This window comes from Podarcis gaigeae, assembly GCF_964106915.1.
Source record: "Podarcis gaigeae genome assembly, chromosome: Z".
Classification (NCBI taxonomy): domain Eukaryota; kingdom Metazoa; phylum Chordata; class Lepidosauria; order Squamata; family Lacertidae; genus Podarcis; species Podarcis gaigeae.
Window position 1 is genome coordinate 13,945,753 of NC_139691.1, and position 27,731 is coordinate 13,973,483.

At 46.0% G+C, this 27,731-nt stretch overlaps 1 protein-coding gene across 3 annotated transcripts; it reads right to left on the reverse strand.

Annotated features, from left to right (window-relative positions):
• On the reverse strand, positions 1 to 27,731 carry FAM78A (family with sequence similarity 78 member A). Of its 3 annotated transcripts, none has more exons than XM_083721425.1 (4): positions 27,188 to 27,524; positions 25,133 to 25,951; positions 7,622 to 8,146; positions 1 to 4,558 (listed from the first exon to the last, which is right to left on the reverse strand). In XM_083721425.1, exons 2-4 carry the CDS (start codon positions 25,465 to 25,467, stop codon positions 4,426 to 4,428), a joined length of 993 nt encoding a protein of 330 aa, XP_083577551.1. In that variant the 5' UTR covers positions 25,468 to 25,951; positions 27,188 to 27,524; the 3' UTR covers positions 1 to 4,425. The 3 variants fall into 3 exon arrangements, with proteins under 3 accessions (XP_083577551.1, XP_083577552.1, XP_083577550.1); XM_083721426.1 differs by having other exon boundaries at positions 1 to 4,143; positions 27,188 to 27,452; XM_083721424.1 differs by lacking the exon at positions 27,188 to 27,524 and adding an exon at positions 27,526 to 27,731 and having other exon boundaries at positions 4,362 to 4,558.

Consider the following 27,731-nt stretch of genomic DNA (forward strand, 5'->3'; position numbering starts at 1 on the left):
TTCTTTTTGAAAATTCTTTATTTTGTTGTTTTTTTGTAAAGCAAATGTGTTGCTTTTATATCTTCTTAAATACCTCTTCTTATTTTTTTAGTGTCCAGACTTGGTACATTTCCCCACCCCCACAAAACATTTTCACAGTATTTTTGCAAAGACCAAGGGACAGTTCTTATTGCTGCAACACAAATCCAGGCACAACTTTGAATGGGGTTATGGTAACCTGCCCCCTCCCCTTACAGGCAAGATGGACCTTCTACCTTTTTATTCATAGCCAAGACCTGCTCCCAAAGTTATTCCCTTGGTCTTTTTTGCGTGTGGACAGGTACCGTACTAACTGGTGCATTTAACAGCTGGCAGCCACAAATCAAAGGCTTCGATCACAGTGTAGTAGTGCAAGAGAGAGAGAGGTGTGTGTAATTATGCTTACAAGTATGGATGAGGCCTGTCTCCTACTATGTTACCCTGCCCAGGGTTTGAAAACAGTTGGAGTAAATGCAATTTCAGCCACTGTTTCACCTCAGTGTTCCTACTCCGGTCCTTATTAATGCATTAGAGCAGACTATTGCCACCCCAACTTTACAAGGTGAAAGTGACTATTGCAGAGAAGTGATATTTGCTTCATTGAATTCAATCTGTGCTCCTCCAGATGTTGATGGATGGGAGTTGTAGTCTGAAAACATCAGCAGTACAGTCCCGCCCTCACTGTTCCCTGATCTAAGGAGCAACCCTCACAGCATGCAAGAGATGGGCAAATGCCTGTTTATAAGAGGCATTCACTTGTGAAAAAGGAGAATGTTTCATGTTCTTATATCAAGGGTAGGGGATTTCTGTGGCTCTCCAGATGTTGTTGGACTCCAATTCCCATCAACCTCAGCCAGCATGACCAATACAAATTATGGGAGTTGTGTGTCTTAGGAACATCCTGAGGTTCACAATACACACACACACCGCCTTCAAGCAGAAGCTATATTCACATGAATGCTGTACATTGGGCAACAGTGAGGCAACATTGACCCACCCAAGCCCAACAGTTAAGTGTGTTCTCATTTTATGTTGAAAATGGCTCAAAGCAGGGAAGCGTGAGAAAGGACGAAGGCAGGCCAGCCACAGTGCTAAAGGTTTAGGCATTCTGAAGAGGGACATGTAGAAAGATGAGTAACAACCCTAGGCCACGGCAGTCCAATCTCCCTATCTCTTTTTCTCTCTTTGTATGAGTAATTTAGTCACCTGTTAACCTGTCTCCATGCAATGAATGCTGCAGGTCCCTGTGATCGACAGCAAAGGGGAGTGCACAGCACAAGGCCCCCAGGGTTTGCTGTGCTTGATTCGTATAAGGTCTGCTTTGATCAATGTCCAGCTAACAGACACTGGGCAGGGAGAAGAGGAACAGCAGTAGGAATTGTCCTACAGCTTTGTATCTTGTCTTCCTGGAGTCTCTGGTTGGCCACTGTTGGGACTCAGATGATGCTGGACTACATGCAACTTCTTGATTTGATCCAGCCAGTCTCTGTTTAATGAAATAACACCTGACCTGCCTGCCCTTAATGTGAATCTAGAGAAGCTCCTTTCAGCATTAGCAGGGCTTCCCCCCACCAGCCAGAACTCACTGGAACTCAGTTCCAGCACCTCAGGTGGGCGCCATTTGCATTATAAGAGAACAAGGGAGATTGCATTATAAGAGAACAAGGGAGATGTTCATGGTGAGTTCTGGCACCTTTTTTCTAGAAAGATAGCACTGAACATTAGTATCAGCTCCCATATCTCACACAACCCTCTTACCCCCACACCCCCCAACACCCCACCTTCTGAACCCCTTCACCAGTGGTTCTATTCATCTTGAGGGCAGCAACTCAGTCCAGCCAGTCATTGTCAGACACAACCCATTTTGTGTTGGATCAAGCCTGTCCGTGACAGCTCCTCCCCCTCCCCGCTTAAAGCAGCAGGGTTGAGGAAAACAGCTGAATAAGGAGGCTTTAACAGGGAGGGAGTCTGCTTTCTTGACATCCCCCATAGAAACAGAAAGGACTGGGAAGCCACTTCAGCAAGACAAAAGCAGCAGCCTCCTCTCTGAATTTTTTTAAAAGGGCTGTAGCTCAGTGCCAGAGCATGTGCTTTGCATGCAGAAGGTCCCAGGTTCAATCCCCAATGACATCTCCAGGTGACGGCTGGGGAAAGTTCCCTGCCTGGGGCAACGAAGAGTTGCTGCCAGTCAGTGTAGACCGTACTGAGCTAGATGGATCAATGGTCCAACTCAGTAGAAGGCAGCTTCCTAAGATGCAGCTGTTATTTCCAAGTATTCTCAATCACTTTCATAGGGAAAGCTGTTCAGTGTCACAACTGAGGGTCTGGAAACCAAGCCGTTTGAGAAACAGTTGGGCATGTTTAGCCCAGATAAGAGGAGGATGAGAGGAGGTATGATCAGGAGATATCAGGGAGCCACCTTCAAATATCTAAAGGGCTTTCCCATGAAAGTAGGAGCAAACTTGTTTTCTCCAGCTCTGGAGGGTAGGACCCGAACCAATGGATTCAAGTTATGAGATTCCGACCAAACATCAGGAGGAACTTTCTGACAATAAGAGCCATTCTGCAGTAGAACAGACTCCCATGAGAGGCGCTGGACTCTCCTTCCTTGGAGGTTTTTAAGTGGAGGTTAGCCGGCCATCTGCCATGGATGCTTTGGTTGAAATTCCTGCATTGCAGGAGGGGGTGGACCTCAGGGTCCTTTCCAGCTGTTCTATGATTCTGTGACCCTGGCATCAGATTCCTTGTCCTCGGGGATATGAGGGTGAGGACTCCAAAGCAGAAGGGAAAGGACAGAGAAGACCAAGAAGCATGTCTGCCAGACAACCTACTAATGCCTTTGCCCCAGCCTGAAGATATAATGGTGTCATCCTTGGGCTTAAAAGACCTCGTCACAGAGGCCCCAGTGAGACCAGAGTCTCCCCTGCTCTGCTGGCAGCACCAAGAGGGTGTGCTGTGGCCCTTTAACTCAAAAGGCACTGCTCACTGTGGGAAGAACTAGCAGGAGGGAGGGAGATGATGCTGTTCTATCTCAGTTTGATGCTTGCTGAAGCAACATCTTCTCATAGCCTGAGCTGGTGGGGCAGAAGGCTGTGAGCCCATACAGTAGGTAGAGCCACAGTCCAGAACCAATGAGAGGTGGAGCCAATTAATTATGATGCCCCGTCCCATCTATCTCTTTGCTGAGTTCTACAAGGGCAACAGGAGGAGGAAGCCAACAGCCAAGTCTACCCCTTGGGCTGGTTGTAGGCAAGAAGGCAGGGCAGTGACAGTGGGCATTGACTGGTGTGGGAGTGCCCCAATTGCCTAACAGACCAGCCTCCACTGCTTGCGCTTATCCACACTGTGCAACTGAAGCACTCTTAACACTTTTAACAGTTGTGGCTCCCCTTCCCCCAAAGAATCCTGGGAACTGTAGTGGTGCTTTGTTATTTTAATAACTCTGTGAGTATATTACCCTTGCCTGAGAATCAGCCCATGCCTTGAGATGTTCAGGACTCTTGTTCTGGGCATTTTGTAAGTAATTGTAAGCATTTTCATGCAGGCACAGTGACTGGTGCATTCTGAGTAGCATATTGCACACTCGTTTGGTGCTATATAGCTGTGACCTTCAAAAGTAGCAGCTGTCTAATTTCCTTGGCTTTATTACGGATCATACAGGAGCGAGGGATTTGGCTGATCAAAAACAAGCTTTAGGGCCAACTGCCGCCAAATATGAATTGTTTGGATGGATTAGGTTAATACACCCACACCCTAGATTCTGAATGTGTGGTTTCTCAAGACAAGTATCCATATCTCATATATATATATAGCTGGTTGTTGAAATTTTAAGCAGCAATGGTAAACTCCCACTTCTAACTGCAACAATAAAAGTGTGTCACTTCTGTCCTGTTTTGGAAAAGAAATGGCTTCCATCAGGAGTAAACAACTCCTGTTTTACCCCTGTTCTGAAAACGGAGGGCAGTAACTATGGCTATACCCCCATATGTTGGGTGGTGGAGGGAACATGTATATTTTCAAAAGGAATCACTAGCCAAATATTTCTGCAGGTAAACTCTTAATCATGCATTTTGGGGTGGTTGGATGGTTTGTTTTTATTTTGTTTTGCACCATCTCTTTCATGCCCTGCAGGGGAAAAACAGCAGATGAGTGACTTGCAGGCTTTTCCAGCAATAATTTAACACCAAACTACCCCTTTGCCAAGTGCAAACTCTACAGCAGTAGCAGCAGCAGCAGCAGGGGTCAAATCCAGCAACAGCGGTAAGCGCATCTGATGGTAATCTGCTAGTGCAAACGCACCATTACTTAGAGAACTATTATTTTCAGAAAAAAACAGACAAGTGTGCATTTTAGAATCCTGCATGTTGAGTTGAAAATGTGGTCTCCCCTCCCCACTTCCTTTCCTTTTTAAATTTTAAACCAAACGGCACACTGGGTTCCCCCTTTGGTGAAGAAGGGACCCCTATATTGCCCCGATCCCAAGTGATCCGTGCTGAACGCTGGCTGCCCCGTATCATTAGAGGGGAAAACAGTCCTGTTCCTGTGAATACCAGAAAGAAACGGTGTGTCATGGAAGTTTTGTCCTGGGGCCTGTGCATTTTCAAAACTGAGTCTCTTCCCCTCCACCTCCCCACCCCTGCCACCACTTAAAATATTTCATATGGACTGTATCTCAGAGTAGACTCATTGCAATTAATGGACATTGTGACCAATTTCATATATGTTAATAAAAACAATTGGTCCATCAGGCCCAGGACTTACTCTGACCAACAGCAGTTCCTAAAAGTTACATTCAGAGGTCTTTGCCATCACAATAAGCACCCAGACCACAGACTGCACGCAAAAGGTTCTGTGTTCAAAGCATGTGCTTCCCTAGTAAGTTACAGCTCTGCCCCTAAATTAAGTTATTTTCAATATGGGCATGGCTAGTTTAGGTACATTAATTCCATTGGGTCTACTCCGAGTTAGTTGGATACAACTGTTTCTCGCTGCCCTGAAGACCCTCCCAAAGGGAAGAGGGTTGGATATGGAGAAGGAAGTAAAGAATCCAGAGTAAAACATCACCCAGATCACTTCCTGCTATCCTTGCTTGGTACTCTGTTTTCTTTCTAGAAAAGTGTGGGGAACCTTTGGCCCTCCAGCTGTTGCTGAACTACAACTCCCATCAACCCCAGCTACTGGCCATGCTTGTTGGGGCTGATGGAAGCTGCAGTTCAGCAACATCTGGAGGGTCAAAGGTTCCCCACGCCTGATCCTAGAAGCTGTGAGCCGCGGCTTCCCGTTCTGGAGCTAATTCTTGCTTCTGGAAGGGAAGGCAGACAATTCGCAGCAATTGCACAGGTCACAGCATCCCCATCTAAGCTAGGGAGGATTACTGGGGGGGGGGGGGTGCTCAAACCAGATTTTTCCCTCCGTGACATAGAAAAATACAATTCCCCCCAAGCAAATGTTGCTTCCACACTAGTTGCTTTCAGTGCTGCTGGTGCATTTCTTTCCCACACTGTGCAGAAAGTAAAATTAAACTGGTGGTTCTGCACAGCACTTAATATTACACTAAATACATCAGCAATGCCACTCCCCATGGCTAAGAACCTTCTGTAATGCTTGTTCAGAAGAAAGACTCATTAAACAAAGATCCCCGCAACTGTTAATTAAAAGCTTACTGCTGCCAGGTTCAGCCCATTATATTACTTTTTCTTGAATACAGTTCTCCTGCGTTGCCAATTTCTGTTCCTGTGAGCAGGGAGGCTTTAAAGACTGATTGCCTCTCATTATTTTCTTATCATTTTTATGTAGAAAAATAGTACTGTCTATTTTGCTCTATACAAATAAAAAGGGGCTAAAATGGGAGGCAATGCATACTTAAAGCACCTCTGTTCACAGGATCAGAAACTGACAATATTCGGCAGTGAAGGGACTGCTAATATCCCTCCATTGAACTAAACAGAAAGCAATAAAGTGGGGTGAATCTGTACACAGGAAGTTTGTAATTTAAGAGGAGGAGCCCTGAAAAGTCTTTTTAAAGCTAAAGGGACCCCTGACCATTAGGTCCAGTCGTGGATGACTCTGGGGTTGCGGCGCTCATCTCGCTTTATTGGCCGAGGGAGCCGGCGTACAGCTTCCAGCTCATGTGGCCAGCATGACTAAGCTGCTTCTGGCGAACCAGAGCAGTGCGTGGAAACACCCGCTGGAGCGGTACCTAGGAGGGACTGAGCAACGGGAGCTCACTCCGTCGCAGGGATTTGAACCGACGACCTTCTGATTGACAAGCTCTAGACTCTGTGGTTTAACCCACAGTGCCACCCACGTCCCTGAAAAGTCTTTTTTACGAGCCCTAAAATTCCCAAAAATATAGAGACCCCCCCACCCCAATACAGATCAGATTTGAAAAAGATGCACAGAGGGTTGTATCTAACTGTGTTCTACTAAGAGTAGACCCATTGAAATGTTTGTAGCACTGACATCGGAGGCAACACAGGACTGCAATTTGTAAGAACTGAGTAAACATAGGGTGATAATTTTAGGGGGAAAGAAGGGCTAGTGTGGAAGCAACTAGAGTCCCTGCACTACTAACAGCAGCAGTCAGGTGGAAATTAAGCAGGTGCAATTTCCTTCACCGCCTCTCTGTCCCAAGAGAATCTCTGCTGGTGTAGTTTTAGTTTGTTTCAAAAGCAAGGGGGGAAAGATGGCAACCTCCTTTAGCAACTGGTTGCAATACAAGCTCAATGATTCATTTTCATTCCAGAACAAAACACCCCCCCCACTCACTCTAATATCTAGTAAGAAAAAAGGAGCCTTCTTTGCTTGCTTGCTTTCTTATCCACCCCCCGCCCCACCCCGCTTACCCGCTTTTTAAAAAAATGCAGCTTAAGGCAAAGGTTTGGCAATGCAAAGTAAAATCTACATAAGGCCGCGTGACTTGTGTTTGCAATTTGGAACATCATCTCTGTAAGAACAAAAAATCCACCCACCCATCACCACCACCATCATCATCATCATCCAGGGAGAGGAGAAATAAACAAATTGTTGTTTTCTTTTCTACTCTGTTGCATCTGCATCCACTCCCCTTCCCAACTAAATAAAATTAATTTTCTCCCTTCCTCCTCCCATCTCAAAAATAAAACCTCCCTCATTTAATATATATATATTAAAAAAAAACTTTTCGTTTTTTCTCTCTCTCAGGTGATCCAAGCTAAGTTAATGAGATTGAACTTGAAAACAACAACTGAAGGAAGGAAAAAAGCAACTTTTACAAAGCTGGAAATCAAGTGTGTGGACATTGATTTGTTCGCTCCCTTAGAAACTCGATGTCTGGTGACAAACGTACACACACACCCCGTCATGCTCTTGAGGGGAGCGTCCTTCCTGTTGAGCGTCTCTAGCACAGTGAGACCCGTTCCGACGGGAAAAGGTAGAATGGTTGCATTATTATTTCTCTTTTCTGTCAAATGAGTTTTAAAAGTGCATCTGGTTGGGTTTTTTTTGCTTAAATATGTTTTCTTAAATATGAAGCGGTTTTTTTCCTCCTCCTCTCTTTGCCCCCACCCCTCCCAATCCACCCCGTGAGGCTGGACACACTTAGAGAGAGAGGGGGTCTCATTACCGATGCTTTGGAGGTATCACCACTAGAGGGCGCCCGTCCTTAGGCCTCCACATGAGTACCTGGGCGTCGTTGGCATTGGGTTTCACGAGGGCACTAGGTGGTATTGGCTCGTTCTTGCTTAGGATCTGTGGCTGCTCCTGGGCATGGGGCTCCTTCAGCTTGGCACGGTGCCCCAAAGGTTTGCTGGGGGTCACATCGATGCCCAGCTTCATCCGCCACCGGATTGTCTGAAGGATGACCATCTCGTTGGTGGCTGTGTTGGTGGCAACCAGCCAAGTAGTAAAGCTCTGATCCCTGTGGATGCTTGTGAGCTTGGCCACGTTGCTGTCACTCACTGGGACAGCCCAGGTGACACTTGGGTAGAAGTTATCGTTCATGCTGACGCTGAACTTCCCTTCCTTTTTGGTGGGCCCCACGATGGTACAGGTCTCTGTGGTGTTCCCATACCAGGGGTAATTGACCCCATCCGAGTCGCTGATCGCTTGGATCTTGCCCTCGAGGAGATCTGGGAGTTCCCAGCTTGACCTGCATTTGAGAGGGAAAGGAAAGGAGAAGATGAGCGTTGTTTCTCCTGCAGGGAAAACTTGCGAATCTTGTATAGTGGTACCTCAAGTTACAGACGCTTCAGGTTACAGACTCCGCTAACCCAGAAATCGTACCTCAGGTTAAGAACTTTGCTTCAGGATGAGAGAAACTGGTGGCAGCGGGAGGCTCCATTAGCTAAAGTGGTACCTCAGGTTAAGAACAGTTTCAGGTTAAGAACGGACCTCCAGAATGAATTAAGTTCTTAACCCAAGGTACCACTGTATTCCAGTCTGTAGCACTTCAGCATTTTATCAATTAATGGGCTGCATTAATTGATTTCTAAAATGTATTTATTAAAACTTATTTAATCCCACCCTATGCACAGAGCAGCACACCCTTCTGTGTCCTCCATCCAGACAAGCAAGAAGCTTTTATCCAGTGTTCAAGGGCGCATTCCAGCCAGGCAAAAGCATGCAAAGCAGGGCCAGTGAGCGAAGTGGCCTGGGGAAGTGTCTTCAGGGGCCATATAGAGAGGCCTGCAGGACCACATTTGGGCCTTGGGACTGAGGTACCTGGGAGAATGGGGTTCAAATCCTCCCTCAGCTATGAAGCTCACTGGGTGACCTTTGGCCAGCCACTGTCTCTCAGCCTAACCTACCTCTCAGGGTTGTTGTGAGGATAAAATGCACAGTATTTTGAGTTCCTTGAAAGAATAGTTGGCATCTAAGTGCCATAAATAAATAAATAGCCAGCCAGCCAGCAAACGAACGGTACAGCAGTAAAATTTGCTGTGATTCCTGTGGTAGGATATGCCTACCAATGTCTTCAAAAGCTAGTCCAGAAAGTTCCCACCCCCTCAGAGCCGTAGCTAAGTGAACTTGAGCCCCTGGCAGAACTGTCCTGATTGCGCCTCCTAGCCATGGACAAATTAGCTCTTCTTTCCACCTATCCTCCAACCCGCCCCCCTTCACCCATTCAATTCACCCTCTGTTAAAAACCTCTTCTTATGAGGCAATAATCAATTTTTTTACATATTTTTAGCCGATTTTGTGCCCCCCCTCACCTGCACCCTTGGCAGGGGCCCACCTCACCACTCCCTAGCTTTGGCCCTGCCCCCCCCCCGCCATAGCCCCTGCCGCAAAATCCTGAGTGTTGCTGTGTCTCTGCTCCCACAGAAGGCCATGTCTTGTCAAACCACAAATGTCCTGTAAGAAGGAGCCTGACCATCTAAGGATGCATAAAAGATTAACTGAGCACAGGCTCTCTTGACAGAGGAAAAGGGGCTATGGGGCAATTCTTAGCATATGGGAGGCTGACGTCTGGGGTTACCACAGGACTGAGAAAAGCCTGGAGGATTTTTGGGTGGGGTGGGGGGAGGTACTCATCCAACTTTCTCCAGTGGGGGGTGAATCAGAGATCACTGTAAGAAAGCAAACGTCTGCTCTCTGTCACATCGTGTGTGCCCATCTGTCTGTCTCAAAATTCCCAGTGAGAGACCCTTTTGGGGAAAGGAGATTATGATGATTATGATGATTATGATGATGATTATTATTAATAATAGTAATAATAATCTGGTTTGGTTTTATTTATTTTCAGGCAGAAATTAAGGCCTGGGAAGGACAGGGGATTATCTCCCCAATCCATCACTGGCCAAGTTCAGCAGGTAGGCAGAGCCACCTGACTGGCCCATTACCTTCCAGTAGCACCTTAAAGACCAACTAAGTCAGTTCTTGGTATGAGCTTTCGTGTGCATGCACACGAAAGCTCATACCAAGAACTGACTTAGTTGGTCTTTAAGGTGCTACTGGAAGGAATTTTTTTTTGTTTTGACTATGGCAGACCAACACGGCTACCTATCTGTAACTGGCCCATTACCTGGCATTGCAATGATATCAGGTGGCCTTTGGAAGCCCTTTCCAAAGTGTTACCTTGGGCACGGGGCTTTGCAGATAAGCTGGTGGGCGGTGCATTGCCACCCTTTCAACTTTTTACTTGGACTGCAGTTGGCAAAGGTGGAGTTGACCAGTGTGGAGCTTCTGGGGCGCTGTAACTGCAATATCCAATGGGGTGCCGGATATTCGCGTTGCACAGGGCACCACTGAAATTTGAGACGTCAAGGTCTGCCACTGCACCTGGCATTTTATGTAGGACAGAAGGGCATGGCTTGGGTGGAATAGGCTACAGGGCCAAATGGGTGGATCTGGAGGTTTCCAAAGCCCTGAAATAGATATTACAGATATTACAGAAGCACTGCAAGGTGGACAGCAGCGATAGGGAACCTCAGCTATGACCATCCAGATGTTTCTGGTCTCCAACTCCTGGAAGCCAGCATGGTAGCAAATGGCCAGGGACGATTGGAGTTGGAGTTGAGCAATAACAAGGACCCCACAGGTTCCCCATTGCTGGCACTGAGGGCTGTTTTGGGCCTTGGCCCTTTATTGGGGAAAGGATTAGGATGCTCAACTTAAAGAAAAATAAAAAACAACAGTGGGGATTCCTGGAGGAATGCAGGAAGGAGGAAAAAGAAGTCTACTAAATCTTATTTTAATTACTTGGTTTATTAGAAACATTTATACTCCACCTCTCTGCCCGGTGCTGTCAAAAGAGGCCTGCGGAACAGGCTGAGGCTTATCACTCTGAGCCAGTATGGCAAATCACCCACCTCCCACCCCCATTGTGTGTGATTTTCGCAATGAAAGAGGGGAAACGAGTGCGCGGCAGAGCGCTGTTTAGGAAACCGAAGGGAAGGGGAGGCGTAAAAAGCAGATGGTACGAGGCTGACAGGAAACGTTCTGGCACATACATCTATGGGGAGGAAACTTGCACAACCCCCCGGGGCCCTCGCTCGCCTTGCACGTGGCTAATACTGGCATTCGCAAGCAATTAAATCCGCCTACAAATTTCAGCAGGAGGAAGGGAATGGGGCTTCATTGCCCTTTTTATGGCTGACAAGAAAGCCCACTGCATACACACACAGAGTCTGTCCCATACCCCTTGCCAGCTGTTGTCCTTGACTCAGTCTCACCTGAGGGTGGCTGCAGCTCAGTGGCGGAGCATCTGCTGTGCATGCAGAAGGTCCCAGGTTTGAATCATGGGAACTGGAGCCTTATTGACACTTAGATGAAGGACAACAATTCAGTAGCAGAATATCTGCTTTACATGCAGAAGATCACAGGTTTAATCCCGATTGGCATATCTTGGTAAGGTTTGGAAAGGCTCCCATTTGAGATTCTGGAGAGTCACTGCTGGTCAGGATAGACAATTCTGAACTAAATGGACCATTGGCCTCAGTATAAGGCAATTTCCTGTGTTTCCTATGACCTTATCTCTTTCAAACCAGCTATTATATTCACCAGTGGCCGATTTGCAAGAGAGCATGGCCATAGTTCGGTGGGAAAAACCTACCCTTTGCAAGCAAAAGTTCCCAGGTTCATTCCATCCCCACCATCTCCAGTTAAAAGGAGCAGGAAGTAAGATCCTTCTCTGTCTGACACCCTGGACAACCAGTCAACGTATGGCCACATCCACACCATATATTTAAAACAGTATCATACCACTTTAAATTGTCATGGCTTCCCCACAAGAATTCTGGGAGCTGTAGTTTGTTAAGGGGGCTCAGAGTTGTCTAACAACCAATCTCTCTTCACAGGGAACTCTGGGAGTGGTGGAAACTGCTGTCCTCTGGATGTTGCTGGCAGACAACTCGCATCATGCCTTGCCATTGACAACGCTGGTCTAATGGGAGCCCAACAGAATCAGAGGGCACCAGCTTAAGGAAGGCTGTAAGACTACAACTCCCATTATCCCCAATCTGCTGCCTGGAGTTGATAGGAGTTTTGAGTTCAACAATGTCTTAGAGGGGACCAGGTTTGGGGAGGCTAATATGAGCAATATTAGGGTCTGAGGGACAAATCAGCTAAGACAGAATGGAGCAGGGTTTAATCAATACCCACATTCATGCCTGACCCTTTCCTTCCACATTAAATGTGGTGTTTTGAGTCCCTTTTTAAACTGGGGCACCTTGGTTGTCTGGCATATAAATAGTTATGACAAGAGGGTGGCAATTGATGGGGTGGCAGCTCAGATGTTGTAACAGCACAGAAAGCTCTGCATAAAGTAGTGGGGGGTGATTATATTTTCCTATGAAGATTTTAAGGGGAACGTGCATCCACAGAGCTTTCTCCCACATAAAAAGTTGCACGTTTCCCAACTGTCTGTTACCTTCCTTCCCCGCCTCCCTGCTTTCTGCTTTCCAATGCATTTTGCATGCTTAAAAAATAAAGATGGCTGCAAAAGTGATTTAGTAATAATAATAATAATAATAATCCTGTTTTCCAGCCTTCTAAATCCTAGGTTAATCATAATCCTAATTTTCTTTCTAGGCACTGAGTGGTTTTTCCCCCTCCAGGGTTTGTTTAACTTGAATAGAGGCAACAGAATTTTGTCTGGTTGAGGATTGGCCATCAACACAATGCTGTATAGAGGATACAGGCAAGATTGTAAAATTCGTGGTTTTGAGTCCAAGGGTCTAGTAAAGGTAAAGGGACCCCTAACCATTAGGTCTACTCATGGCCGACTCTGGGGTTGCAGCGCTCATCTCGCTTTATTGGCCGAGGGAGCCGGTGTACAGCTTCCGGGTCATGTGGCCAGCATGATTAAGCCGCTTCTGGCGAACCAGAGCAGCACACGGAAACGCCATTTACCTTCCCACCAGAGCAGTACCTATTTATCTACTTGCACTTTGACGTGCTTTGGAACTGCTAGGTTGGCAGAAGCTGGGACCGAACAACGGGAGCTCACCCCGTCACGGGGATTCGAACCGCCGACCTTCTGATCAGCAAGTCCTAGGCTCTGTGGTTTAACACACAGTGCCACCCGCGTCCCGTGTACTTAGTCTAGATCTCTCTAAATTCCTGGATCTAGAAAGTGTTAGAATTTAATGAAGGCTTGAGGTGTTAAAACTGGTTGCAAGACCTCTCAAATCCCTGGATGCAGCAAATGTTAAAAGCTAATGAAGCCAGGCTAGCTTCCTATGTTGAGGTGAGTGACTGAGTTCTGGGCCATTAAGAAAACAAAGGAAAATGGGCTTTTGTGAGACAGATAAAGCCAGAGTTTACAGCAGAGAGGTTTGAGTTAGCTGTTATGTGAGCTAAAAGCTGGAGGCGGTAATGTGACCTAGAAGTAAAGCAGCAAGCTGGAACACCACAGAGGCAGAGCACAATGTTGGCTGCCTGTCTAAATGCAAGGCTGGGGCTATGGGAGAAACAAAACCCTTTTGGGGTGTTGATACTGTGAACCCCTCCATCAAAGGCTCAGTTTGCATATACAGTGGTACCTCGGGTTACAGACACTTCCGGTTACAGACCTGGCTAACCCAGAAATAGTACCTTGGATTAAGAACTTTACCTCAGGATGAGAACAGAAATTGCGCGGCAATTAGCTAAAGTGGTACCTCAGGTTAAGAACAGTTTCAAGTTAAGAACGGACCTCCAGAACGAATTAAGAGGTACCACTGTATGTGTAAATAAACTGTGTATCATAAAAACACCACAGTCTCTGCTGTGCCCCGTTCCCAAAAGGGGACACAGACCCTGGGTAAGTACCTGGAACCCCTGGAATCTTGCATCGCTCACAGAGATTGGGGTGTTGGCCAATAATACCTCGTCTGTGGATGGAGCCGGGGGCGGGTGGGAGGTTTTATTAAACCCATACGCTTATCTGCTAAGCTCCGTCCTTGAAGCATCGGAATCCACCAGCCCCTACCACTGCCTCCCCAAAGAAACCAATAGGCCTCATGTCTATCAAGCATCTGTGCTACAGTGTCTACCATGGTTCTCTATGGGGATATATTAAAGATGTTGGGGTGATGGTGGTGGTCATTCATTCATTCAGTCAGTCAGTCAGTCAATTTATAGACTGTTTGGTTAAAATCAACTATAAGCTGTGAACAAAGGGCAAAGGCAGATGGAAAGGGCTGGCTCAGCTTTGTAGCAATCCATAGACTAAGTCCAGCCCCAAAGATTGTGGCGGCGGGGGGAGAGGGAGAAAAAAGTATGGCAGCCATCTCTCGTGTAGAACTATGCAAGCTTTCTGTGTTACACAGAACCCTTCAGCAAAGCTATTAATGGAGGAAACCTAGACAAAATCCGCAATCTTATTCCTTTCCAATCACATCTCTCTCGCACAAGGGACAACAGGGAGTCTGCTGTTTTTAAGAGGATTGCAGATTTAGTGTTTGCGGCATTGAGCACATACAAGCACCAAATCCATCCCTGGCATTTCTGCCATTCTGAAATGTAATCTCTCAGATGGGGAAGGTTTTGTGCTTAAGGAAACACAACAGAGAACACAGGAGGGTGGGGGCGGGGAATCTCCATGCAATTTTGTTCTTCACAATCCCTTTGGCCCTATTATTCTACAAATGTACTTGCCATTTTGCTTAAAATGATCTCCTGTCGCTTTTCAAATAGCAACCTTTAAAACCAGAGATTTGTCTAATCTGGCCAGAGTTCACCTCTGCTTCATACTACAAAGAGACCAAGCGGGTAGTATAAAAGCGCAGATTTTCCTGTGCCAGACATCAGCCCACAGTTTGCCTTACTGCACTTCATAGTGGGTAGAGCAGGGCAGAGAGTCTGTGAACCAAACAGACACAAGCTCTTGGGCAGACAGAATGCAACACCCCCCCCCTTAAAAAGCCATTCAAGAGATTTAATAGAAATGGGATTAAGATACAGACAGGGTTCTGTTTAAGCCATGAATTCTATTTTAGATTTGCCCTGAAATGAGTGGAATACTTGCAGGTCTCCTGAGCATTTGGGGGGGGGGGGGTATTTGGCCTTGCTACTGCACAACCATCATCAGCCCCTGCATGCCTGGGATTTAGAAGAGTAGGGTTGGTCCTAAGTGTCTTGGACTAAAACTCACCAAGGTGGGAGCTCTAGAAATCTGTTTGTAAAGAGCTTCAGCATGCATATGGGGTCACAAGCTTAGGGCCACATGTGGCCCCAAGGTTTCAGATTTCCTAGTGCTGCTTTAGAAACTAACGCTTCCCTTTCAGCTGTCTGCTAAGATGGGAAAGGTGAGCAGCGTAATTGTGAGCACTTAGACATACACACCCTCAGAAGCTGGCAGAATTTTTGCCAACACACTGAAGAATGGGGGTTATAAGTAGGATGTTTCTTCTCCTGTTTTACTTCCTGCTTCAACCCGCTGTTTCCGTTTAGGTTCAGAATGCTGCAGACACCGTTTGAATATATATATTTTAAATCTTAGGAAGGAGAAGAAGTGTGTGGTGGGGGAGAGAAATCACTTGATAGGAAGCAATAAGATCTGCCATTTGGTCACATGGTGACCAACGAACGACCCATCGCCCATCTGTCTAGTGCCAAGGGTGAAATGCAATTGCAGTAGTTCATTCAATCTCCAGCATCTTAATGTATTTTAAAGTACACTTTACCCTAGTATATGCACGTTCGTATAAATTACTTGGCTGGAGAACTGCACTGGGGTGGGGTGGGGGGAATCAAGAGCATATTGAACTTTGATGCATGGCCACGTTTCAGTACGTGCGTTCTTTGGGAAGTGTGATTTAGGTAGGTTCTCCTTTAAATGCAGACTGAATCAAATTTACGCCCCGATCTAACCTCTGGATGAACACAGAAAGCTGCAAGATAATTGGACCATCTAGACAGCGTACTGTCCACACTACAGCCTTCCACAACTGGGGGGCTGCAAATGTTTTGGACTACAATTCCCATCCACCCCAGGCAACATTGCCTATAGTCAGGGGTAGGTATGTGCATGAAGTTTGTATTTTTTGAATTGCTTACAAAATATGTAATTCGCTAGGCTATTTCATGCCTTCATCAAAGCAAGCAAGATTTGGTGAGTGTTCATAGGATTACAATGCCCTAAGCTATATTATTTTTGGGGAACGGTTTCTTTTTTGGAGTAGGGGACACGTTTTTTGTAAGTATCCTGCTAAGTTAACTCCACTATTCGCAAGTAATCTCATTAACACATATATTGTACTCCTGTAGTACAATTATGTAAACCAAAGTGCGCTATTGATTGCGTGGCCAGAATCCACGTGATGAAACATACACCAAAGTTTCCAAAAACGATTACAAAATCTTAACACGGGCAAAGAGCGCAGGGATGAAGGAGAAACAAAATTATGGCTCTTCCCCCACCACCTTGAGATCTGCCAGGCTGGAGCAATTTGAAGTACTTATGTTAAAGTCATAGATCAGAGATGGGGAGGGCCACATTCGTTCATGGTCAGCCTTCTTGGGGCCACATGTCATTGGTAAGTGACGCCAGAGGTTCCAGGCAGACAGGAGCACCTATGGGTGAGGGTGTGAATTGGGGAAAGTCCCAAGGACCAGACAGGCTTTCAGGGCCTCATTTGGTCCCTGCACTCTTGCCATTTATAGTTTTTATAGTTTAAAGGGAGATTCCCCGAAGGACTACCAGCACACGTACAAGCTTGCCCTGGTTCTTATAATCAATCTCTATTAACTAATGAATGAAATAACATTATTATTATGTACTTATTTTTCTTATTAAAAGAATTTTTTTTTTATTTTTCTTATTACTTCCTGCCCTTTCCCCCAAAGGAACACAGGATGGCAAACATACAACACTGATAAAACAAAATTTCTTAAAAGTAACTCCAATACATGTGCAGACTTGGAAAAAAGCTCAGCTTTAAAAGGCTTTTTGGAAAGAGGAAGGAAGGTCTTAAGTAGGCACTGAAAAGGCAACAGAGACAGCAACCTGTCTAATATTTATAGGGCGGGAATTCGAAAGGGTAGTTGCCACCACACTATAAGGCCCTATTCCTACATTGTGAGGAATGGATCTCCTAATAAGATGGTAACTGCCAGAGCTTTTTTTTTTTCAAAAAGAAAACGAGGTGCTGGAACTAAAGTTGTTGATTGTTGAGACTTTTTTAGGGGGAGCAACCAGCCCCAAACACCACCGAGGTGCCGGAACTCGTTTCCGGTGAGTTCCACCTGGGGAAAAAAATCTAGTGGAGGATTGCATTATTCAACTAGTCAGGCAAGTTTCTTGGTGAGTTAATAGCCCCCAGAACTGTCATCGGTCCCCTTTCCACAACTGGCTGGCAGTGGGAAAGATAACAGCAAAGTAGAGTGTGTGTGAATTGAGTGAGAAGCAGGCATAAGCCAGAGAAGGAGAGCCATGCTTGAGTCCAATATTTCAGCTTGATTCCAAGGCTGTGACTAATGGAGAAGCAAGACCCTTCTGGTCCACTGTGAGAAACTTAAGGGCCAGCTCACGAAATGGCAGCACACCAGGATGTGGGCTGCAGTACACTCTGAATCACTGGGGATACTTCCCCAGCGATGGCATATACACACCCAAAACAGAAAGCATCTGAATGATCTGGGCTGGCGCAGCAGCTGAAAGACTGAGGGCCTCATGAGCCCTTCAGATTAGCTGCACGCAAACTCCCCAACTGAGCCCAGCCAATAGGGCCAATGGTCAAGGGTGAGCGGTGTTCTGCCTCCACTGTCAGGGCAACATGCCTCTCTGTATACCAGTTTCTGGAGATCGTAAGCAGGCAGAGTGCTGTTGCACTCAAGTCCTACTTGCTGGCTGGCTTCCCATTAAGGCATTCTGGTTGGTGCTGGATTAGATGGGCCTTTGGCCTGATTCAACAGCCAGCCTCTTCTTGAGTTAATTCAATGAAATGAAATAAACGAAAAACTTAACCAGGCAGGGCTGCTCTTATGATGAATGAAAGACAGGATATAAACAGGATCAATGCATCAACATGAATAGCAGAAGGGGAATGAGTATAAACAGGCCCTTTTGGCTGTTTGAGGACTAGAAACGCTGTGTGTGGATTTGCAAGGCTGTTTTAGGATAGGGTAGCTTTTTTACAACTTGATTCCTTCTCTCCTCTTTCTGTTTATCTAGCTTACTCACTTCTACAGCAGTTTCCCTTCTTTCAGTCCTCTTTTTTGGGGGAAGCAAGTGAATGGCTCTCTCTTATTAATGTGACATTTCCATCTATCCTCTCACCCACGCACAATGCTCAGCCCCCAAGATTTGGCCAGTGTCAGAGCGGTCAGCCCTGCAGCCATCTGCTCCCTCTATAGTTTACACTTGCCAAGTCCCTGTCATCCCTTTTCTCCCTGTGGGGTGCACATTCTTTTACTGCAATAATACTTTTAAAAAGCACATCCCCAGAGCTGCCCACCTCAACATGCTGCTGAAGGAATTCCTTGCTGTGTCCTGCATAAGAGTCTCCCCCACCCCTGGGTCCTTTTTATTGTGCAAATCATTACTATTTGAGCTCTGCTTAGTATCAGGGTGGTTATATGTGATGATGTTTTCAATACTGTTTTGTTTTCTCATGCAAAGAGATGGGGGGGGGTCTAACAATTTCAGTTCTCCGTGTTTCTCACTTTTCCAATCTTCAGTTTTCCACATTTGTGCAGCAATATGCAATTTAAAAAAAAAATTCTAATGGAAAGTGGATGGAATTTCCATGCAAATTTCTCCTAATAAACAAACTTTGGTATGCAATTCTGACTAATGCACATGTTTGCAAGCAATTTCCACCTAATATAATGAATGCTATGTATGTATATAGTTTTATATTGTATCAATGTTTCTTTTTTAAATACTTTTTCCCTGTGTTTTTATCGGTTCCTATTTTTTATCTGTAAGCCACTTTGAGTCCCATCGGGAAAAATGCAGTGTATAATAATAATAATAATGTATGCTATATTATTCACTATTTGGGGAACTGCATCACAAAATCTGGGTAAGTGTGAAATTGGATGGATGGCTGTGTTTCGGTTCTGATATTATTTTGGAAAGTGTGGGTTTGAGAGATTGGCTTTCACTGCCGACTGAGTGGAATCTCTCCCCTGCCCATAGTGCCTGAAAATGAACACAGGAAGTCGCCTTATACTGATGTTTTCTTTATGACACTTTGCACACAGGGGAGGAAAGTGCCGGAAGAGAGAGGGCTCATGTGCTCTGGTCTCGCTTGAGGGTTTCCCACCGGCATCTGGGTGGCCACTGTGAGAAGAGGATGGTGGACTAGATGTGCCATTGGAATGACCCAGCAGCCAGGCTCTTCCTATGTTCTCATGGCAAGAGGGAGCAGTCAGAATTATTTTCAGTACAGCCTTTAAAGACAAGCCTACCATTAGGTGGAGCAAGGCAAGCGCCTAAAACACACTCCCGTGGGCAGTGGGGAAGAGGGAGTCCTCCTTTGGAAACCCCAACTATTCTCTATGGGAGAACAGAGCTATATTTATTTCCCTGCACGCCCCATAAGCTGGCCTGCTCTTCTGAGCTGCAACCAAAGCTGTAGCCCTTCAACTGCCCATCCAGTTGGCTCCTGTGCATGGAGAGGCAATGTTAGGGTGCAATTTTGACAAGACAGCACACTGGCTTGGGTTAGCCTTGCTTTGGGCCTCTTTTTCATTGTGGCTGCTCTCCCCTCAAACTTCCTCAGGGCTATTTCAGGCAGCCCTCCCCATGGCTTCCTGTTTTAAGGGAGAAGCAGAGTTGGGGGAGTGGCGGAGAGGGGAAACCACATGCCTCTCAAGTCCTTATGATCTGAACCTACTTTTTAAAGCCGGCTTTCTCCTCCTGGCTTAGTGGTGGCGAGTCTCAGGCCCAGGGGGGTCAAGTGTAGCCCTTCAAACCTCTCCATAGTCACTTTTATTCCATACATGTAAGAACATTAAAAAGAGCCTGGTGGATCCGGCCCACACTGCCTCCTGAGGAGGCAGATTTCATAAATGTACTTCTTTACATAATGCACAATTACTTTTCTGTCTGAATCTTCCAACATTCAGCCTCCCTTATGTCCCTGAGTTTTAGTGTAATGAGAATAGGGAGAAGAACTTTACTCTACCCACTATTTATACATCTCTATCATGCCATCTCTTAACTTGCCTTTTCTCTAAACTAAAAAGCCCCAAACGCAGGGGCGCCGACTTATAAAAAATATTGGGGGGGCCCATACCGACTTATAAAAAATATTGGGGGGGGGCCAAGACCTCCAAACCGCTGCTGCTGGGGGAACGAAAGGGGCGAGCCCCGGGCTGCCCCGACCTTAAGTGAACCTGTGAGGGCCCGCCCTTTGCGGCAGCCGATTGGCTGCCGCCATGGGCGGTGAATATTAATGAGCATGGGGGAATTCCCGCTTCTCGCGGGGCTGACGCCAGCCCCGCGAGATTGTTGATGGGTCGAGAGCCCGCAACCCCACCCCCTCTCTAGATCGGGAGTGGCTTTGTTTTAACTCATTACTGAATGTATTTTAAAAGGTAACTATCGTCAAACAAGGAAAATAAAAAATACCAACATAATTTTGTGATTTTACAAAGCATAATATAACTAATAATTTTCTTAAATTATTGGGGGGCTCGGGCCCCCTCAGGCCCCATGGAGTTGGCGCCTAGGCCCAAACGTTGTGACTTTTCCCCACAGGGGAGCTGATCCACTGTCTGCATCATTTTGGTTGCCAATTTAACTTTCATGGCTCCTTAACTTTCATGGTTTCACTTCACAGTCCTCCATCGTCTCCTGAGACAAATGGGTGCCAACAATAGTTTGCTGTGGCTTATTAGGAGCTTCCCTCCCAGAGATAGAATTCCCAGCACATGACTGCTAAAAGGGGTAAGAGTACTGTAAATGCATGATGGGGACATGGCCCACTCAGCTTTCAGGACTCTCCTCAAGCCACGCCCCCTTCACTTGCCACGCCCCCTTTCTCCAGACTAGGGAAGGTAAAGGCACAGGTGCCTCTGTTCTAAGTACAGTCACATGGAAGTGGTGGGCGGGGCCAGAACAGAAATGGGAGCAGCAAAGAGGATGTGAATTTGACAACTGCACAGTGGGCTGGCTTCTACACAAACTCACCCACCCTTCTGTCCTCCATTCAAGCAACCAAGAGCCATAATAATTTTCAAGGACACATCCCAGCAGGGCCAAAAAAACACCCAAGGAGGATGTGAAGTAAGGACAGTGAGGGCCTACAGGTTACATTTGGTTTCCTAACCCTTGGCTGGAGGTAAAAAATAAAAATAGGAGGGTAAATGAGATCCTGCTGTACAGTGGTACCTCGGGTTACATACGCTTCAGGTTACATACGCTTCAGGTTACAGATTCCACTAACCCAGAAATAGTGCTTCAGGTTAAGAACTTTGCTTCAGGATGAGAACAGAAATCATGCTCCGGCGGCACGGCGGCAGCAGGAGGCCCCATTAGCTAAAAGGTGCCTCAGGTTAAGAACAGTTTCAGGTTAAGAATAGACCTCCGGAACAAATTAAGTACTTAACCCAAGGTACCACTGTATTTGATGTTTGGGGAAATTATGATTTGTGGCAGACCCATGGCTGTAGAATGCCCTCACCTAAGAGATATGTGGGGGTTATCATTTCAGGGGGCTCTAAAAATATTTTATGCATGACTGCTTTTAGTGAGGGTGTGTAAGAGGCAAAGGCCACCATTTTTACTGGGATGCGAAATGTTCTGTTGCTGCTATTATTATTGATAATAGTGTGTTGTTTGATACTTTATACAGCTTTAACTTTTTTTTTATGTTGTCAGGCTGCCCTGCAGGGGAGGGGCTATTCCGAAAGATGAGGCAGCGTATTAATAATTTAATTTAAATATAAATATAAATTTAATTTCAATATAAAAAGCACTTCAAGAGCATGATGCATTTGTAGCTAGATTGATGGAAGCTTTTTCCGTCTGAGGGCCACACTCTCCATCTAAGGGCCCTATACCATAAGCTACTCTCCAGCCACTCAGAAGCCAGAGATTTGCAAATACCTCCATCCAGGGAAGCAAAAGGCATCACAGTTCAAGGGCACAGTCCAGTCAGGCCAAAAGTGCCCAAGGAGCACCCCAAATCACCCAGGACCTGGGGAGGGAGTGTTGCCTGGGAAATAATCCCGAGGACCAACGAGAGACATCTGGAGGTGTCCCCCATTTGCATTCAATAGTGACTTGATTTAAAACAAGCAAACAAACCTGCTTTACTTGCAAATTGTACCATGATCCTTACTGGACTGAAGCAACTATTTCAGATTTTAAAGACTCAGAAGGAGGTCAGATTTCTAAGAAATATAACTGTTTAAATTTCTGAAGAGCCTTAACTTCATATTTAGATATCTGGGCAAGGAGGTACCTAAGCTCCGTCTCAGGACTGCTGTGAGAATGAATGGGGTTGCCTGCCCTAAATCTTAACAAACACGGAATATCCCTATAAGAGTTGCTTGTGCCCTGGGCATAATGAGATTCCTGTGCTACAGAGACTCCCCACTTCTTTGGGGGTGGGAGAGGGGGTGGAATACGGATGCATACGTGGAAAGTTTAAAAGAGACCCTCTCAGAGAGTAGAGCAGGCTCTGAGTCAGTGTAGGAAGAGGCCCCTGGCGACTTCCTCTGCTGCTCCCCTGTGTGAGAACAGATAAGGAAACTTGCTACAATCAGAAGGCCGCCTTTTCCTGTGCTGAAAGACCCAAAGGTTTCCTTGGACAGCCGTGCCAGTGAACTGGCAATTAGGGATGAGTGAATCCGTCCATTTCGGTTTCTCTCACTTTTCCCAATTAAGATTAAGATTTCCACATCCCTTTGCGATTAAAAAGACCCTCATGAAAATTAATACACGTTTCAGAGCACGTTTCTCCAAACATTCACATTTTTGCTATGCTATCTTGCAAACCCATTTCCCCTTAACACAATGTATTTTCAATACAATGTTTTCACTAATAAAGGTGTTTTTATGCACACTTTAACCCTGCTGTATGCGTTTTTTGTACCCATTACTTGGTTGGAACAGTTCATTGCAAAATCTGGAGAAGTATAAAGTTCAAAGAATGTTTCAGGAAGTGCTAATTAGTGTAAGTTCCCCCTTCAAATGTGAACAGAATCTGAATTCTGTCCCATCCCTACTGGTGATGCAGGAAGCCAATTTTCCCTTAAACTCACTGCCAGGTTGTTGCAGTGGCCATGACAGGAAGGGATCAAAACACAGGCCATTTAAATTATAGCCACTCGGCTAATATACACCTACAAATGTGGCCTGCAGCAAAAGGTGGCAGTGGGGAGTGGTCCTGTTCAGGCTTCCAGCCAGCCATGCCCTTTCTTAGGGTACTCCATTCCATTCCCGCTTTCTTTCCCAGAGCAGATATTCTTCTGTGTCACCACTAAGAATTCTTGGTTCTATTTGGGCTATTTGAGGAGGACATTAGGATTTCACCATAAATATTTGCTATGCATTTGCAAAACTTTAGTTCCCCTCCTTGAGCATGCTGATATTATCCCTCATGTTTCTCAGCATGTCCAATTTTGGCTACAGTCCCACCGGTACTCACCAGCTGAGTTTGCTATTAGAAGAAGCCGGTTTAAAGAATTCAGTTCCTCCCCGCAACATTCCATCACACCCCAGCAGGAACAAAAAGCAGGACCTATACAGATTGGGACTGACCTGACCCTTAACGGAAAGGGGAAGACACTTTTAGCCCCATTCACTGACACCCTCCCCCCAAAATTGCTTTTTCTTACATAAGTGAATGAGACGGGACAGCTGGGAGGTGGAATGTGTTGGAAGGAGCCATAGATCAATGGTGATAGGGCAAGTGCTTTGCAAGCAGACAGTCCCAGATTTGATCCTTGGCATCTCCCGCTATACAAATCCCAGAGCAGGTGAGGAGAAAGACCTGGGAGCCTGGAGAGCCAGGGGCAGCCAGAGCAGGCATGCAGTCATTCTGTGAACTGTTATCAAGGCAGGTATCAGGGACCTTATGAGGACTGGATTTGGAGGGAGGGTGATAATGAGGGACAAACCTGCCCTACAAAACTGGATGCCACCAGTGACAGGAGGATAGGTAACGCAGAAAGCTACTTTATACCAAGTCAGAACCTTCATTCCTCTAGCTCCATATTGTCTACACCAGGGGTCAGCAAACTTTTTCAGCAGGGGGCCAGTCCACTGTCCCTCAGACCTTGGGGGGTGGGGTGGACTATATTTTGAAAAATAATAATGAATGAATTCCGATGCCCCACAAATAACCCAGAGATGCATTCTAAATAAAAGCACACATTCTACTCATGTAAAGGTAAAGGTAAAGGGACCCCTGACCATTAGGTCCAGTCGTGGCCAACTCTGGGGTTGCGGCGCTCATCTCGATTTATTGGCCAAGGGAGCCGGTGTACAGCTTCCGGGACATGTGGCCAGCGTGACTAAGCCGCTTCTGGTGAACCAGAGCTGCGCACAGAAACGCTGTTTACCTTCCCGCCGGAGCGGTACCTATTTATCTACTTGCACTCTGACATGCTTTCGAACTGCTAGGTTGGCAGGAGCAGGGACCGAGCAAGGGGAGCTCACCCAGTCGTGGGGATTCGAACCACCGACCTTCTGATCGGCAAGTCCTAGGCTCTGTGGTTTAACCCACAGCCCCACCAGTAAAACCATGCTAATTCCCAGACCGTCCACGGGCCATATTTAGAAGGCAACTGGTCTGGATCGGCCCCTGGGCCTTAGTTTGCCTACCCATTCTCTAGAATGTCAGGCAAGGGATAGCCCAAGCCCTCCCTGGAGATTCCAGGAATGAAAACCAGGGACACCTGCATGCAAAGTGGGTGCTCTTAACATTGAGCTATGACCATCATCCTAAAACACAGGAAGGAACTGTATACTGAGTCACACCATAGGTCCATCTAGCTCAGCACTGTTTAAAAGGCTCTCTGGGGTTTTAAGTAGAGAGACTTATCCCAGTCCTACTTGCTGATGCTGGGGAATGAACCTGGGACCTTCTGCCTGAAAAGTAGCTGCTCTAAGCCATGGTCCCTTATCCAATTGTACAGCAGGTTGCACCCCTTGGCAAAAATCCTTGCAGTGTTCAAGTCCTTCCCCCCCCCCCATCCCGAGGTACCATAACAAGTTAAATCTAATACACGCAGCCAATACTGTACCACTCACATTCCGTGTTCCCCGTAGTGATTGTAGAACTCCATGTGACTACAGGCCTGGATCCAGCCGACGATCCAGGTCTCTTTCCTGGGGAGAGGAGGCACCAACACCTGAGCAGAAGCCCGGAAGTGCGGGGTCCGGTATCTCAGAACCACACTGGACGACTCATCAATGTTGGTAGGGACGGGGTCGATGGAGGCCTTAACTTCAATGACAGTAATACTCTCCCGAAAACCTTTTGATTTGCAGCTAATGCTCTGAATACAGCCCATGGCCCACAACACCAGTACGATTTCCAAAAGGCGCCAACAATCCTCATCTGTTATCTCAAAACCGATATCCATAGGATAGAAGAGTCATCGTGGGAAAAGTTTCACTATATATACACATATAGATATAAATTTGAATCCCACTATTTGTTGGAGTAACAGGTTTTGCAGCGCTTTCTTCGTGAGTGGGGCCTTTTGGGTATGTAAACTTCTGTGCAATGGCAGACAAAAGTCTGATAAATACTATTTTGAATAAGCAAGGAAAACTGTATATAAAAGAGATGCAGTTTCAGCAAATAAATATATCTTGGTTTTGTTTGATTTCCCTTCAGCCTTCCTTTCTTCGAATGCAGTCGGTTATTTACTCTTGTATTGCACTCTTGGCCTTTTATTCCCTTTTTATAGATTTCTTTGGATTAAAAAAAAATCCTTCTAAAGCAGAATGCTGATGGTCTATATGAATAATAAATCCATCCCTTTTGGTCTGTCTCCTCAGCTTCTCATAGACAACGTGGAGTTTTCACTTCACTTCCTGACATCCAGTTATTCCCAACTTCCCCTTAGTAAAAACAAAAAGGGAAAAAAGACTTTAAACACACACATACACACAAAACACCACAATAAGGAAAAGACCAACAGTAAGTTTTAACAAATAACAAACTTTTCTACCCCTCCCCCCCATGCTGGCTTCTGAAAAAACAGGTTTCGCTGATTTTTATAAGAAAAGCAACCCACAATAAATAGCTCAAGAAATAATAAAACACAAGAGTTTTACTAACATATCAAATTTGCCCTGTTTTGCATTTAAAAAGAAAAATCCATGAAGGAGGAAAAGAAAAGGGAAATGGGTGCACTCAATGAGTTTCTCTTCCAAGTTAAGAGAAAACATCAAACTAAAAAAGAAGTCTATGAATTAAAGTATCCAATTTATCGTGGCAGCCGTTTGAAGGCTGGAACCTCGTTCTGTCACATTTATGACTTCATGCGCCTGATGAAAAGGCACCTCTGGAAGAAAGGGGATGGCAGCATGCTGTAACAATGCTGTCCTAACCATGGCAACTTGAAAGCAAGTCTCACTGACTTCCACGTATGTGGTTGTACGACAGCAGCCTAAAGCTGCAATCCTCCACTTACCTGGGAGTAAGTCCCACTGAATCCAATAGTGCTCAATCCTGAGAATACAATGGTTAGGACTTAGGATTGCATGGCAATCCTGGATAACACAGTGTTCTTTTTCACTGCAGCAAACAAGTTCCTCATTTCTAAACAAGAAATCTTAGCTACAACTCAGCCAAGAACAAGCCAATTAAGAGTCCTTAGGGTAGCTGAAAGGAACAGGCTTAATGGGTGCTCAGCACCAGGCACTATTCTCTTCTAGTTCATCCCTTACATACATACACACATACACACCATCCTTCTTTCGCTTCCTTTCAGAATGCTCTGCTGGGCAGTAAAGCAAAAATAATTAAGAAATAAAATGAAACACCAAGGCAGCTAATTCAGAAACCTCTCTGTCACAATCACAGACACTATAGTACCTTGTTAAGTCACTTCTAAATATAATATATATGGGCCCTAGCCAGCAGCCAAACACTTTTAAAAAGTTTTACTAGATTTCAACAGAAGCACGTGCTTCACTTGTCTCCCTTTTTTGAAATCGAGGAGGAATTGTTATAAATGCTCAAAAGTGGCTTGGATTGTGTCGAAAACACAATCGGTAAGTTGAGTCCTGGCTCTCCTGGAAAGAAAAACTTATTTATTTTCTAAGCCTCTAAAAACATCCGCGATGCCTTACTTTTCGAAACGCCCCACCAAGAGGGGAAGGAAGATGAATTTGAGTCTCTTAATAGATATATATCTATATACATATATTTTAAAAAGACCAAAAAAGAGGAGGGAAAACTTTTGCGTAAAGTTTTGTCTCCTGATGCTGAGAGGGTCTGGTCTGGCGCTAGCCGCGGAGGCTGCTCCTGTGATTGCTGCTGCTGCTACTGCCGCTCCCCGCAGCTGGATGGAGGAGCCCAACCCGGCAGCCCCTCGGTACCGTCCAAGCCCCGTTGCGCATGAATCGCGCCTTTAGTGACCCAACCGCACCTCATAATCGCTTTCCGTGACATCTCCAATGACACCCACCTGAGCGATACAGAGGGGTGAGAGAGGAGGAGGAGGAGGGAGGGAGGGGGAACCACCTGCAAAGCTCAGCCATGCATGGGTTTCCCCCCTCCTCCTTCCCCCCTCCTCCAATGCCGAACCCCCCTTCCTCTCCTCTCTGTGCAATCTTGCAGCCGACGATCACACTGCTGCTGCTGTGGCCGCCGCCGCCGCTCTCGTCTCCTCCC